Source organism: Dromaius novaehollandiae, chromosome 4 (genome assembly GCF_036370855.1).
Source record: "Dromaius novaehollandiae isolate bDroNov1 chromosome 4, bDroNov1.hap1, whole genome shotgun sequence".
Classification (NCBI taxonomy): domain Eukaryota; kingdom Metazoa; phylum Chordata; class Aves; order Casuariiformes; family Dromaiidae; genus Dromaius; species Dromaius novaehollandiae.
In genome coordinates this window covers 39,994,534-40,011,787 of record NC_088101.1, presented here as the reverse complement: position 1 = coordinate 40,011,787, position 17,254 = coordinate 39,994,534, and the positions used below count along the sequence as shown (strand labels likewise).

At 36.2% G+C, this 17,254-nt stretch overlaps 1 protein-coding gene across 5 annotated transcripts in view; it reads right to left on the bottom strand.

Annotated features, from left to right (window-relative positions):
• ARFIP1 (ADP ribosylation factor interacting protein 1) overlaps positions 1-17,254 on the bottom strand; it is a 46,788-nt gene that overhangs the window by 29,042 nt on the left and 492 nt on the right. For 4 of the 5 annotated variants that reach the window (XM_026104945.2, XM_026104947.2, XM_026104946.2 and 1 more), the window contains exons 2-3: positions 12,549-12,628; positions 7,658-7,759 (exon numbers count right to left, since the gene is read on the bottom strand). In XM_026104945.2, coding sequence (XP_025960730.2) covers positions 7,658-7,759; positions 12,549-12,628 — 182 coding nt within the window. The remainder of the gene's footprint in view (positions 1-7,657; positions 7,760-12,548; positions 12,629-17,254) is intronic. The other variant, XM_026104949.2, reaches the window with a different exon arrangement.

Genomic DNA, 17,254 nt, shown 5'->3' with positions numbered 1-17,254 from the left:
TTTTCATTTAAGTACCTGTAGTTCACAGAGTGCAGAAAACCTTTGTTTTAAATTTAGTTTAGATAGAGCCCATTTAATTCAAAATTTATTAGTAACCAGGAGCTGAAAAAGCAGAAAGGCTTAGAAAAGGATAAACAGACGGCAGAGGATGCACTGATTTTACAAGAAGGACATGGCATCAATTTTCTCCCCTCGAAGGCACCTTGGCACAATTTTCAGAAATATCTGAATCAAAAGCCAAAGAAATGCAGACAACTAACCTGCTAAAGCATGTTTGAACTAGGAATCTAAGCAGTCATCTGTATTTAAGCTTAAAATGCAGAACATCTGTTTTGCAAAGAAAAAAGTTTTGATACAAACTTTTACTACTAGTAACTGTACTACTTCTGTACATTCAACTTAACTGTACTTTGTAGCCAAACACAGACTGAACACAATACAGAGTTAAAGAAATCATTCAGAACATTCCAACACATCCCTCTATTTTAAATAAAAACTGAGAGTCAAATGACTAAAGTGTATTATTATAAATACACACATACATTCAAAGACATCCGTAGTTTCTTCAATGTCAAAAAGGCTCAACTGTAGTGCAAAGAACTGCAATCAAGCATGTTTTTAACACCTATATTAATGAATTGAAACACACCTTACTAAAGAAAGATAGACTTGTATATAAATTTTTAAAGAGATTTTGTTTACTCATTTATACCATGACTACAATTGTGATTGAAAAGCCAGTGAACATCAGTCCACTACTTCTTATTGTCTATAAACATGAAAGATATCATTGAGTGGAGACATATTTCTGGATGTAAACTTTAGTTGCTGAAATGTCATTCTTAAAGCTGACTGTTCTTTATTACAAGCACAGCCAAACAAAAAGGCTACCCAAAAATCTGTAGTAATTCTGACAAAGAAATTTATTACTTTTTACAAGGAAGGACAACCTGGAAACAGCCTTAAGGTGGGGAGAGAACAAACGCACATGTAACTTCCCATTTAAGAGACGGTATGACATTACTGAGGGAGATTTTGGAGTAGTAAGACAGCAACATAAATAGCTTTCATTTTTGCTCCCATCAAAACATAAGCTTGCTGTTACAACATAAGGAAGTGAGGTCAAAATCACCTACTGCAATAGGGTGATTATACTTCGACTAGTTACTGCTATTCTAGCTAACAGGAAGATTTTGACCATCAAAAGATCTGCTTTCAAATTTAAGAAAGTGATTTCCCCCCCCCCCCCCTTTGAAATAGGGATATCACATTGTTAGAATTCCTAAAAATGTGTTCATACATCTCAAAACTACCATTCTATTAAGGAATCATCCTTGCTTCAAATAAGGATGCTTCATTCACCATCTTCAATTGTATGAGGCTACAAAGCACAACTGTTTATGCAATTATCATCTCTAATAGGCAGGCAATCTAGCCCAAGTACAGGAGCAGAGGTACTTTAATACTATACCTTCACTGAGACACACAGAACGGCTGCAGTATAATTTAGTCTAGGTCAAGGCAGCACAAACCTGCATGGCATATGGCATTCAAACCACTTTAATCTTTTGTTATAATTCAATTTTAAGTTAGTTTAAATGACCATATTAAGCTAAATATTTTAATAACTTTGATCTGCTTTAAGTGCTTCTAACAGGGCTATTCATCAGTTTATTACAAAAATCATCTAGCTGAACAAGTATAATTTTTGACATATCACTGTTGTTGAGATGGTAGCCAGAGCAAAGGAGAAAGGTCACTCAAAAATGCATGTTCCTGAAGGAATTGGTTGAATTACAAGACTTTTTACAAAGATACTCCCCATCCATGCTCTCAATACTATTCTAAATTGAAGAAGGGAAGTTTTCAAAACCGTATCATTTTTCTACCAGGTGGAAATTACAGAACAATAGCAGCAAACAATAAGAAGTTTTATTGATTTTTTTTTTTAGTTACGTCAATCCATTATTAATGCATGACAAAGTATTGTCTTTTGCTTCCTACTAACAGCTTTTTTAAAAAATAGGGCCTTTTACTTATCTTTACTACTTTGAATAAAGGTATAAAAAAAATTCACAAAAACACCACACTTGGCTAGCTAGTTCATGAAGTCTATTAAAAGTTAAGCAACCGAACTGCGAACAACTGTATACTCATTTATTTTTTAATGACAGATGACACATTTTTAATAAAACTATTCAGGTTACCTTTGGGAAAAATTTGCAACATACATTTTAACATTCACCCAGACTACAAGTCCCATGAAACGAAATGTGATGAGCAGACAAAACATCTTCTCTGAACTGTCACTTCTTACCCTAAATTAACAGCATCTTACCCTAAATTAACAGCATCTTACCCTAAATTAACAGCATCTTACCCTAAATTAACAGCATCTTACCCTAAATTAACAGCATCTTACCCTAAATTAACAGCATCTTACCCTAAATTAACAGCATCTTACCCTAAATTAACAGCATCTTACCCTAAATTAACATGTAAATGGAGCTCCCTCTCTTCATGCTTCATTTTCCTTGCCCCTTGCCTCGCAGCCCCACCACCTCACTGAAGTCTTACCTCCCATGAATTAATCCACTACAATTAATCTCTGCATTAATACAAATTCAAGCCCTTATCCCATTTATTTTTACGCTTCTGCTTTACTCTATGTGGAAGTGATAAACAACATGGATTGATGCATTTCTCCTTGCTTCTTCCAGCATACTGCTCTTCACTCAGACCACCCCTTCTTCTACTACACCACTTTTGACTTACCTAATGTCACACTACAGTCTACTTTTTCATTAGTTTCTCTTCACCTCTCATCACTAACATCCATAATTTTTGCTCTTTAAGATCACATGAAGCAGGCCACTTGGCAACAAGCAGGCAGGTTGAACTGGTAATTTTTTTTCATATCCTAAAAACAAATGGTTTTCCATAACTGACACACAGGTAACTGTTTGAAATCAGGCTGCATGAAATAAAATATAATTGACCAAATTAAAATCTAGCTATGCCAGTTAACATAGCAAAACCTAAGAGAGATGAACTCAGAAGTTTCAGATAGAATGTGAGAAACAAGACTAGATTCTTTTTTGGAAGGCAAAAGACAAAAAACCTACTGATCTTACCTATTTGTGGAGTCTGCTAACCCTGACAAAACTACAACACAAGACACTGAACACTCAGATTCAACAGATCCCAAAGCTTATTTCTTAATTCTAATGTAACACAATGAAAGTTCATAATGAATCTCATCTTTTTTTGCAGCCTAAAATTTTATTACTGAAATTACATAAAGAAGTTTATACAAATGGTTCTGTCCCCATAAGACTGCAAGAAGAACCACAAGAGTCTACATCGTAAGTGAAAGGAAATAATTGTAATTGAGAATTTCAGAGATGCAGCTGTAAGAACTCCATATAGGTTTTGTACAAAAGTTGAACAGGTAACAAGTAGCTTTACAGTTGCCTGAATACCTTTACAGGCAGATGAGGTAGATGTCCTTTTTTTTTTTTTTGATTAACTTAATTTATTCCTGTGCAGCTTTCACAATATACATGATACATTACTGAATTAGGAATACTATACCTCCTCTCTCCTTCTCCCACTCCTCAGCTCCCTACACCCTTAGCAATTAAAAAAAAAATCCAATCACAGAACTAATAGTACAGGAGGAAAACTGCATTCTAGAAGTCAGGAAAAGTGAATTAAGTCAGTGAAGAATATAACCAGCGAAGTTATTGTTTGTTGAGTTTTCTTATACAAAGTAATAAGAGAAACATGTTTGATTAATAAGTGCTAGCGCTCTCCATTATCAGTATAGACTAACAAACACCCAGACATTGGCAAACTTTTGTTGAACAACAAGTTTTTAAAGCTTAACTGAGTTCCATCAGTGCTTGCAGAGCGGAAAGGCACTGGGTCAAACTTTTTCATAAAACAAGGGCATTAAACATTTCATCCAATGACAACTGAAGCTACAGCCCTTATTAGTTAAAAAAAATTCTATCTATCATGGGGCAGGACAAAACTTGTCAAAATTCCTTAGGCATCTCTTAACATTACAAATGAGACAGAAGGAGAATGGAGCTACACATTTCTCAATAAGATTTTACAGTTAAGCAAATGCTTATTTAAGTAACCTTATAAATATTCTTTGAATTTCTTTCTTTCTTAACATATGGAACCAACAATTAACTGAAGATGCTTCAAGCAGTGCTATATCATATTCCCACGAGACTGGAGTTAATCTTCTTTCTGAAATGGCATTATGGCAATCTTTTTGTCTGATTTTGCACACAGTTAATCATGTTTTTCTACAAAGAATACGCAACCATACTTGCTCTTTACAGGTAAATACATTTGCACTATATTGTCTTTCAAAATTAAATACCTCTCATGCATGAGTACATACAAATAAAAAAAATAAATGAACATTTGAAAATAAATGTACATTTCCATGCCCGAGCTGCTTGTGGGTATAGTTAGGGTCTGAGGCTAACACTACAAACCCTGCAAGTCTAGAGTAAAGTTTAGTTTTGTAATTAAACAACCCTGAAGAAAAGGATGTACAACTACATTTTTACTCAGTCCATCAAAAACACACAAAGATGCTCAAATACTTTTGGAAAAATAGCTGCAGATGACCAAATAAAAACACAGGACAAATCATATTTTTTGTTTACATCTTAGTTACACAAAATCTAGATGAACAGATCCCTGATCATAACACTATTAAATTAAGAAACTAAAATTATCTTATGCCCCAGCCCCCCCAAAAGTGTAACTGAAATCAGTATATTGGAAATGGAGCAGACTAAAAACTGTGGTCACAAATTCTAACTGAGCACTGTGGTAGCAGCGCAATTTAAAGTGGTAATGGCTTGTTGCCTCTTTCTTAGTGGCCTCTGAAAAATCAGTACAATGTTTGTCATTCCCATAAACTGATAGGAAGCTTCCACTCCCACCCCGAGACATTGGCATAGAAATTTTGTGGTACAACGAATGTTGCTTTAGGTTAAAAAAAAGTTACCAAAAATATTGGCAAAGAACAAAAGAGAAGGTGTAGCATTAAGTACTAGAGGTAGCAAACATTAAGCAAAATGAATAGGTTAATATTAGAATTTGAGATTAACAGATCAGTAAACAGATCTAGATGTTACTCCCAAAACAGTTTTTATAAACAAAACAAAAAGCCCTGATTAACACATATTCTGAGTTTAGGTCACACATGCAGGTGTAAACTTGCACAAGACTATTCGAAATATTTAAAGGGCATTTAATCTTTACTGATTCTAGAATAAATATCATCAAAAAAATTACAATAGCAAGTGCAAGCAATGTACGCATAGTATCCATTTTCTGCAACATGACCAAATATTTTTGTAATTAGTAGAAGTTTCAAAATATAGTTAATTTGAGGTCAGCAAAATAATTAGTGAGCTAGCAACAACTTACCTCAAATTTTATACATGGTCAGAGACAAATACTACTTAAGGTTAACATTTCAACTCTCCATAGACTAAACAACGGCTCTGACCAAATCAAAAAGAGTGCAAAGTCCATTTACTATAACTACTAAACATGTACTGAACACACATACACTGTACAAGCAAACATGATGTAAAGGAAAGAATTTTCACAGACAGTAGTCAAGTCATTGCAGCATCAAGGTCATCAGATTTAGAAATGGTAAACCTGCTTCTATATTTCCAGGTAAACCCAAATTCATTCACTTTGAGATGCACTGAAATTATTCCACCTAAACATAATTACATCTTTATCAAAGTTTAGTTTCAGCTTTATTTTATTACACAGCAGTTTAGCTCTTACTCTTATGTTACTGGAAGGCCTGTTCAACAACAAATCTTAATAAACATAAGCCTTCCCCAAGTGCAGTGTGCTTTCAAAACACATATACACACGACTCAGCCATTCAGCAGAAGTGCCCAGTAATAAGAACAGTATTTCTTTAGTACGAGCTCTAACGTGGATGTATTTCAGTATAATGAAGTCTTATACTGTTTTGCTGCCACACTCACTATACAGCTTGCCCACAATCTTAGAGTCAAATGGTGTCAGACAATGTTTTCAGGATAACTATAGATAATTGCTTTTTCAACTTAAGGAATATTTTTTTCTCCAATCAATATTTTAGTCAGAAAGCACAAAATATTCATTTGAAGATCTGCTCAGTATTTCTTTTACAAATAGTGCTGCACTGCAAGCCACTTCAATGCTGTCAGCACAGAAGCATTAAAGCTTATAGATTTCCTTAAAATCTAAATCTCACCAGATACCAAATATGGACAACTAATAAGCTTTCATGTTTCCAGCCACAAAAAAAAACCCAACACCCAAATTCCATAAGCTATACTATAGCACCCTCCGCTGGACAGTCAAACACAAGACAAACTGATAGTCAAATGCATCAAGGGAAAAAGAACTGCACACAAATCATTATGTAAGTATAACATTTTTTCAAACACATTACAAAATACAATGCATTTTGATACAGGTTATCTATATAGCATACAGTAGAACAGCAGTAATTCCTCAATTTCTACACGAGAAAAGTTACTGTATTTCTCTGTTTTACAACAAATTCAAACACACTGCCTTCAAAGCTAACATCCCTCAGAAGTGGCTTGCCTTGTACAGTTTAATACTTCCTCATAAAAAAATTATTTTTAGGACTTGGACCTCTGAGTTTATAGGACCTGCAAAGTCCTATGTTTAAAAAAAGTGCTTGTTTTTCTGCTAAATGAATAAAATTGTGGGATTGAAAATAGCATATCCTCAGGGCTTAAAGTCAATACTGTAGAAATGTATACACTTAACTGAGCATTACAGAGTACACAACAGTTTTTATTATTTCACATTCAGAAAAGTTTGCCAGTACTAACATACCCGTGATATGAAAGGTTACTGCAGTGTGCAACATTCAATTCTTTTTTTTTTTTTTTTTGAAAAACAACATGAACACTAATTTATCAGCTGCAAAGGAGTTTTCCCCCTTAAGGCTTTACTCAGAAGACAGCCAAAATTAAGCATAGGTAGATTTTACACAATATTTTATTTTTCTTCTGGCAGACTATCAGACACTGTCTGCAAACCATTCTTGTACTTTCTTTTTAAAATTGGTACAAATCTGAATGAAAAAAATGCAAGTAATTGAAGTAACCCCTAAAAGACATTTTCCTCTTAAAATAACAGAAAATAAAGCAATTATAATCAAAGAGGAGATCAAAACTACATAAGCTCTGTCTACCTGTTTCCTAATTTATTTTCACTACACATACATAAGTTACATTACTATCTATGTTTAATGTAACTTAATTATATTAGAAGGATCAATAAATTCAGTATAGCAAACTAGTCAGCTTGAGCAAGAGCCAGCTGTAATCAGCTAAAGAATGCATGAAACTTGTTGCAAAATCTGAAGTTGGTCAACAAATAGGCTGGCACACTCTAAGAAACGATTTGCATGCTGTATCCTCAAGTAGAGTTTGTTCATTTTCCCTGCAAACAAGCTTAACATGAACTTCCAAAAAGCTCTAGAAAACTGGCAAGTGAAGTCTGCTATATACTGCATTGTAACTTTAGCATTTCTGATAACAGTGCCTTCTTAGACACGACGGAAAATTCTTACCCTATTAAAGTTGTGCTCGTGAGAATCTTCCAGCTGTCCATTGCTAGTCACAGGAATTTCTGCTGCTGAATTCTTGGGAGACTCTTGAGCCATTGCACCTTGCTACAGTATAGGAAGAAACAGGTTAGCATTTGCCTTACATTTACAATGAATGATCTATATTAAAGTATTTATCTACAGGTTTTATTTCAAAGTCCCATTCTGTAATATTCTGAAATACTAGGTCTGCAAACATTCATTTAATCACATACCCAAAAGTCACACTAACATTCTAGCACAGCTTAGAGAGAAGTAATTAAAAGCTTCAAGAGCAAGAGAAAAGAAACATTAAAACTTAACCCATCATCATAATATTTTCATAATTTAAAGTATCAATGAATGAGAAGCTCAAGGGGGAAAAAGTCTTTACAACTTTAAAACACATGGGGTCAGAGACAAGCATTTTCCATACATACCCTTGACCCCTTAGAGTAGTTTACATATCTCAAACCATAAAAAAAGCTGAGCTTGGCTAAACATTGTACTGGCTAATGATAAGCAAGAAGCATTAGAGAAGTGTAATGAGTTTAATCATTTATTACAAAAATAAAAGTCATGATTCCAATCTTGAAATTAGCTTAATATGCTTCTTATTTTAACATAATATATTGCCACCTTCTGATTAAACAGTTGGTATGCAACTCTGATTCAGTCAAGAGCAGGTAAGTTAAATATAGAAACAAGAACTTAAAGCATGACTGCAATCCAAGAGCCAAAGTTAGTTTCAATATGCAGCAGTTTTATGAACAACAGAAACAGTTGTGTTCAGCTGTGTGACAGCTGTCAAAGGAGGACCTTAGCTAAAACCTAGAAAAGACATTTTCATAAAAAATGGACAGCTTTTATGAGCATCTGAAAAGGAAATGGTACCCTAGCACTCTCCAAAATTAACACAGAGAAACAGAGAATTTTTCACCAAAAAATAAAAAATAAAAAAGGAAAAGAAAAAGAAAACCCCAAACCCTACTTTTTCCTGAAAGAAATCAGCCCTCTCAAAAAGGTACCTCTTATTCTGCACAGTAGCTTACTTAGTAACTAAAGTGTAGTTAACAGACGAACAAATGAACACAACAAAAGCAGTGTTAATTCAATTACTAATATAAATGCTGTTTGAAATCTTCAACCAGCCCATGGATCTCTGCATGGACCTGGCACAGCAAGGTGCACCACTGAGGTGTATTTTACAAGAGAAGTTTTCTTCACTTCTACAGAATATCCATATAATACAAAGATTTTATTTTTTGGCACTTGCTCAGGGTCACCTGCATCACTCGGACAGCACCCTCTATCATACTCAGCTGCTGGGACCTCCCTGTCCCGACGACCATACAAGTATCATCATGTGATTTACATACAGGTTTTTGGAGTAACTGATGGGACACTTTCTTTTTAAGCCCTGAGGCCTCCTAAGCTTTTTTCCAGCTACTCACTGTCTGTGGACTCCAATAAACACGCTTCTCTAACTCCGACTGCTTTCAAAGCTAAGTCAACATAGTAAGTATTTCTCACAAAGACTCTAATTTACTGAGACTTTCACCTCACTTGGTCTTCTGAAGCAGAACTCACTGTTCAAACTTTAATTTTGTTTGGTATCCATTCTATCTGATAAAAACGTAAGAAAAATGTAGACCATGGAGTAAAAACATTTACACTTCCTGAAGTGGAACAAGGTGCTTCAAATCAGCAGCATAAGCAGAAGCAGCGCAGAGAGTGAGAGTGAATTCCATCAGATCCCGAGTAAATGGCTGCCTTTTACCCATACGGAGAGGGAAAGAAAAAGGTCAAGCACAAGCTAGTCTGTAAGAACTGTACATATGAACGACGATTTCTAGATGCACCCACAAAATAGTCTAAGGCAATTAATCTTTGAGTCTGCCCAAGCCCATTCTCAGTTAAGAATCATGATTTTCTCTATACTTAAGTTAGCAAAACTAAATCAAAAGCTACACTTAAAATAGTGCCTTATGAAACATTTTGCTAAAATAAGAACATAAACATTCAGCTACAACTTTTCAAATATTTTTTAAAGTTTTTAAAAATTCTAAATACAAACATTTCAAATACTCTTTTAAAAAAAGTCAGTGTGCTATAAATTCAACAAAGAGTGACTTGGTAATACACTAAATTACCCTGCCAGTCCCTCCCATTTACTGTCCCATAAGTGCTCCATTTGCTACTAGGGAGGAATACTATACACACCATGTATTCATGTTGGCCTACTGTACCGAATTCTCCATCTAGGTTAGTCTTCAATGAGAAAGTAGAACAGGTTCTTTGTGTTGCTCTTCATACAACAGAAGAATCTCAAATCTCGTAGCTTTTAAGTAAACGAAAATACTCAAGCACACCAAAAGGACTATGTTTATTATATGAATTACTTTTAAAACAGTAATTTGTTCCATTCCCTACATGTAACAGTAGATCAAATGTTCAAGCTACCTGTCACAGTAGCTTTTAGTTAAAGAAACCTCTCCAACAGCTTCGTTATTTAAAAATTTTGTTTTCAAATCTCACATCTGCTTAGCCTGCAAGACTGCTATGCATCATGCTTCCATTTGATATGGTAAATTCGGGTAATTTTCCAAATGCTTGGCCTATGGTGCTTGGCCTATTGCGCTAGTTGCACATGAAGTGTTAGTACACACTAAAATAACTATTTTTGTTTCTCTTTCTGCAAACTATTAGAAAGCACAAAGTCAAGAGGAAGTCCTGTCCTGCCAGCAGATACTTTTAGTTTGGCAGGGATCACAAACAGAATGTGCATCTCCAAATTCAATTAAAACAAAGCAAATACTATGGTTGGGTGCCTTTCATCAAGGCAAGCTGAAAAACTGAAATCATTTTGCTGGTATTATACATTGGCAGACAAATTGTCTGTGTGTGCGCATGCATGCTCACATGTGTGTATACAGAAATACATATAAAGATATTTGTCAGCTTCTCTAGACAACTCATTAAATCTAAAAGGACTTGGAAGCAATTTACATGCCCTTTAGATACTTCCACTTGATGCAAATTGAGGTATCAAGATCAGAGAAAGCAAAAAATGAACTGCTGAATGCTGTTTCATGGCCAAACTAAAATATCAGTTTTCATCAGTGAAAGGAGGAAGTTTCACTAGTCCCCTTTTCCAGTCCCCACTTAGAGTCACACAGCGTCCTCTCTCTCAATCACAACATGCACCTGCCACTCACCTGGCTGCAGTCAGAGACAACTCACTAGCCTGGCAAGAAACCTTCTCACAGGGTTATTTTTTTGCAGTTTCCGTGAGTTGAATCAGTCTACCACACGGTCAGACAAGCACCAAAGACATCATGAAGCAAGCAGCAGGAAAGAGGAAGCGGGATATCCTTTTTTCAGCAGCAGTAAACTGTTAATTTGGCTCAGCCATAACATGAGATTACAGCCTGTGTTTCAGGAACAACCTAAACCATCACTGCTGCCAAGAACAACAGATTCTTGCCCTTTTTCTATGCCCTTTGCCTGTAACTCTCCTCCCCTCAGCTTTCCTCCTTCCCCCACCTCCTCCCTGGTTCACAACATGAGTTTGCACAGCACACAAGACTGCGGAAATGCTGGAGGTAAAAAGAAGGTCACCTATACCCAGAAAGGGGACACAATAATCTTTACTCAAACCAGCTCTCCAAAACAGTCCATCATGCTGCTGCACAAACACCTGCGCCTACAAAACAGAGGTGGTAATAATGAAATAAGAAGGTATTGGGAACGAAGGACTGCCTTCGGCCACACCACCAGCGTACTCCAGTAGTGTACTTCCATTTCTCCTTACCTGATCTCTAGATGCATGTTCCTGCTACTTCACACAATCATGATAAGCTTACTGATCTGAGAGAAAACCAAACCACCAAAACACAAAATTGTATTTCTGTTATATCAGTGAGTATGAGTGCTGAATAAAGCATGTTGCCCCTTTGGCAACAGCAGCTCACAGTTGGATTGAACTAAGTGCATAATCAATCTGCATTCACAGAATAAAATCCATCAGATGTAGCGTAAAGTAAATCTAAACAAGTTCTTAAATTTGTATTGAAGTATCAGACATGAACGAAATAAGCACTATAGAAAATAATGAAATTAGAGCTGGAAATTTTATTTAGGAAAAAAATCTTTAAGCAACTTAATCACCATTTTCTTAGTGCACCTCCACTTGTACATATTATCAGATTTGAAGATGTACTATATGTCTATGGAACCAGCTACTCTGTTTTTATAAAAAAAACAAAAAATAATTTACTGCACTATCACTGGCACTGAATCTCTAATAGCGATAAAATTGGCATAGTTTTTTTTATAGTTCTCACTCTAGAGCAGTCACCACAACATCTACTCTTTACCTTTCTGAAACTGCCTCCCAAACACATTTGACTGGCTAAATATTACTGGAACCCTTAAGTGTTTGCTCACACTTAGAAAAAGCCACAGATTTCTCCATAAGGAAGCTGCAAGCTGCATCTGCTCCCAAAAAAAGATCCACCACTCCAGCAGCAGAATGTCTTGTTATAGCAAGGTTGCAAAGATTGCTACCTATTAAGTACCAATCCTGTCTTTCTGCAGCACTTACATGTTTCTTTTCGTTCATCACCCTGCCTAAATCCATTCAGCTTATAAAATCTAAATACCTCAGCACAGCAATAGACTACTGATTGAAGTAATCTTTTGTTATGAATTACCTGGATTGTTCTTAATCACATCCCAAAACCACCCTCCCCCTGTTTAAGATAACAACTCCATATAATAACTTCAGCGTGCTATGTATATCAGGATTTTTGGCAGTCTGAAACTGTTGCTGGGATTGGTTGATTTTACACTAACATGACTATCACCCAATCACCTCAGAGTCAGACTGGACCTCTTCTGCAGCTGGATGAGATTCATCAAGTGTTGTGGATTCACTGCTGAGTTCTGACATACCTGAAAATGAAATAGGTTTGGCATGCATTAATTCACGTGCAAGGAGCTGGATGTTGCACCTTACAGACACTGAAGTAGACTTTCAGAAAAAATTCTTTCACAGGTTCTGCAAAGGCAAAGAGAAGCCTCCCTCCTTTGATAATGACCAGGTCTTTAGCTCTGTGAAATCAGACTACGGATTAAAGCATGCTCTAACAGCAACTCCCACAGCCAAAGCAACCTTCACTGCACAGAAGGCTAAACTTGCAATATAAAAGCCAGGAAGTCAGACGAGGTTCTTCAGGTGATATTTATTGTCACCTGCAACAGTATGTTGCCATCCTCCCATTGGAAAGGCTGCAATTTTGTTAAGACATGAGATTTACCCAAATGTTAAATGAGTTTACATACATGCTAAGGCACAGGAACCTAGTCAACTGTTCAATCTGTTATGCCTAATGGGAAACAAAATCCCCTTCACTTTATACTCCCAATAGAAAAAGAGGAAAAGAAAAAATCTCACCCACGGAGGCAAAGCAAGTCAATGCACTGAATATACACACAAGAAAAAGTGTTGGTGAGTGGAGTGGTCACATACAGATAGCTATTTTTCCTATTTAAGCTACATTAGGTACTTAACCTAAATTTGATTTTAAATAGCTGGAAACAACAGGTGATACTGCAGTTCACTCATCCATTTGTGAAGAGGAGACAACCAATCATTAAAAATTAAACAAGGACTGTCAGTGTTGAGTATAATCACACATGACTTGACTTCATTAAGCCTTGCACAATTCTATACATATTCAGCCACATACCAGCTTAAGAAAAAAAAAAATAAGAGCAGCACTATTTATATTGCATTTTGACTTCCCAAGCAATAAAACATTTTAATTACAACAAATAATAAGGCAAGCAGCTCATATGACTGGGGAAATAAGATGAGGACACAAAGGCTGAGAAACTGAACCATCTAGATCATATTACACTAGATAACCTGTTACTTCAGTTTGGAAAAGCAAACATGTAAAACACAAGAATTTTCTCCAGACTGAGTACAACTAATTCACAGCTGTAAATTAAAAAGTTGGATTTTTCTCCTACCTACTAATACAAAATTCCTTTCAAACTAATTAAGAAAGTAGCATAACTTGTGAATAAGAAAGACTGTACAGCAGAGGTGGCTGCTTTTCCACACTGCCCATCAAAACTCTGCTTCTGGTTGAAAACAACCTGCATGCTTAACAAGATACTTCTGAGGATATGTATTAAAAACAAACCAAAAAAAAGCCATTATAGACTAGGAGAATAAATGTTTAGCCACAGAGCAAAGAAACAACAAGAGGCTAACTTCATTTTTTAGTGCAGTCATGGTTGAGACAATCCAAAACTCACTTGTACCACATTACTGATCCCCGACTTCCATTATCATCTCAGATACATACTATGGTAACACTATTTAAAATTATTAAATGCTATAAACAGAAAAAAAAATACTATTTATATATTCTTGATAATCTCAAGAACTTTTAACAATCTACAGGTATGAACCATCTCACAAACCCACACAGAAGCTGCTATGTAAAGACAAAAAATGCATTTTTAAAAATCAAAATTAATTCACTATTCATATTACAATCCCTACACACAGTTTTTTTATATAGAATTCTTTTTCTATAACCTGTATGAACACTTTCAAGACAGCTGTGCAGGACCATACTGACCAATTCTAAAACACAACAATTGGAAGCCTGGAGATCAAAGGTGGCTTTTGTAGAAAAGAGTAAAACCGTACATTTGAGTTTAAAACAAAATCCCTGATGACTGCTTCTCTACCCACAATTGGAATGTACGCAAATCATGAGGTCCTAGATCTAAGGATGAAAATCTTCCACATGCATACAAACATTCAAAAGTTAAGATGCTCAGATGAAAGTTACAAAAAACATAGCATTTACATAACAAATTATTTATATTTAAGGTTCAATTACAGAAATACATATAGACTTCTGTATCCCAACAGCTCTGGATTTTTCTATTGCAGGTATCAGAGAAAGGGCTGTTCTTTATATCAGCTTGCTAATCTTCAGTACAGTATGAATGCTGTATTATTGATTATTTTTTCACAAAAGCAGCCACAGTTTTAGAATATGCTAAATGACTGCTCAGTATACCAGCACATCCTTTGCCAGCAACTGCAATTACTCATTTCCATTGTCCAAAAGCATTTTTTCCAGACACCCATTTCAAATCCAAACTTTCGTACTTTGACCTTCAGATTACAAGCCATCATAACAAATTCAATTTCATAGGAGGAAAAAGAAAGAAGTGTTTTACTGCCATAGGCAAAGTAGCTTAGAAGAAGTCTACATCACTGCTAAAGCAGAAACAAGAATTCAGAAGACTTAACCCATAAAGTGTGCCAGATTTTGTCTCAGCAGCCACGTGGAAGACATGAAGCACAGTCATCTGATGTATCCACCAGCTTCCTTTTCTCTAACTCACAATTAATACATATACAAATCTTTCTTTCCTTCTCCCAATATGATCAAGTAGTCACTGAAGCAGCACTAAAGCATTTGATCATGTAAAGAACCACTCTGAGTGCCTCTGATAAACTGCTACTGCATCCTACAAGATCTTGGTCACATAGCTCCACCTTCCATCCAAATGTTGCTGCAAATGTAACCGAGCTGCTGGTCTCAACCACCCTGTAGAAGGAGCTAGATGCCGAAAGCCATTCTGCAAATACTCAGGGGGAGTAGAACACTAGGAGAAAAAAAAAATTAAAACCACAACTTTACTTTTTATCCATTAGGTTCCAAGCCTGTCCTGAGACTGTATGGACGAAACGCAGGTTTAAAGTTTAAACATTTACTTTAAAAGCTACAAGAAACAAGAAGTTACTTCTCTCTGGGGAAGAACTACAAGAATCTACTTCAAAATAAATGATTGATGAGCTCGTCCAAAACAAAGAAAATTACATCTTCTCATCTGCTCTGATGGAAGTTTCTCTAGTAACAGCCAAGAACGTATGTTACAAGTCAGTCCTCTTTAAAGAGACCAGCCAGCAGTACCAAGCCCAAGACACAGGCACCAAGAAGAGCACTGAACAAGTACTCTGGAATTCTAAGAACTGAATACAGCATCCATGACTGACACAGGACCAGAAAGTTTGGGGGCGGGGGGGGGGGGAAGAGTTGTTTTTAAAAAGGCTTTTGAAGGAATTTTGCCCATTTCCCTAAAGAGAATTTAGTCTTTCTTTTGCTATCTTTCTTGACAGAGCTTTTCAAGACTTGAAAGGAGCTGACCCAAACAGATGCTGTTTGCAGACTGTCTCAGCAATTCTGCTCTTTCACATTACTCTTCTGAGCCAATATTCAATTCAGCCCTCACTGACAAGATTGTAAAGAAGGTAGATTTCTTAATACACCCACAGAAAACTACTCAGAGATGTTCTACTTGGAAGAAAGTGCTTGATCTATATTCTGACAGGAATTCAAGCCAATAACCAAACAAGTTTTGTGACATTGCAGCCAGTGCAAGTACTGATAGAAAAATAATGATTTAATACATACTTTCTTAATCTTAATTTATAACTTACTAAGAAGAATATTAAATCTTGTCAAGATCAAGTGCTTTTTTTTTTTTTTTTAAAGAATTTAAAGAACTGCATTATACACTTTCTGCTGAAAATCACAGCATGGTTTCCTCTTCATGCTCTTGCAATTCCCTTGCTGCTCCTATACACAAGCAACAGAAGTGGCTTTTTGGGTTGCTGTTAGGTACAGGAAGGATGAAAAGCAAAAAAAAGAAAAACAAAAAAAACCAAACTCTACTTTATAAAAAGATTTTCTCATGTTTCTGAAATAACTATTTGTAAGTCAGTTTATTCCATTGCTTCAGTTACACTTACAAAAGCTAATTATGCTGCTAGGAAAGTTACAAGGCACCAGAGATGAAGACTGGGGTCAGGCCTGTAACTAATATCCACAGTCCCCACACCAGAACAGCCTGCCCCTCACCACTTTAACACTCTGCTTGCTCTTCTCCAGATGAACTAAGGCTCCCGTTATGACTTCTGGGAAAACAGGAAGAACCATGTGATCGAGATATTGCCTTAACTTCCAATTTAACGTTTCTCTGTATTATTTATTTTTTCTGTTTTAATTGTATGTACGCATACATATATACACAAATACATCTATAAGTTAATGACTCAGTTGTAAGCCTTCGAGCCACACAGATCACATTGCATCCTTCTCCAGCCCTACCAAAGACCCTTAAGTTACCCTTTCTAGCGAACCAATATATAGATAACAAAGCCAGTGCCAGCAAACGACGAACCCTGTTACCAGCTCCACCAAACCTAGAAAGGACACGTTAGGCACTGAAACTACATCCAGGTCAAGGAAAGTGAGACGAGAGGCTGGGAAGTGCTTTGAGCTAAAACCGACAGATCAAACGCCAGCGGGAACTGCCTACAGCCTGTACGCAGTAACGGGTACAGCACCTGCTCGCGGCACAACACCGCAGCGCTTCCACACGTTGCTGGTGAACCCAGCACAGCGAGCTGCAAACGACAAACCCGAACACCCAGCACAGTAAGCGTAAGGGCGCGGAACACCCTCAGGAGCACGAAATTCA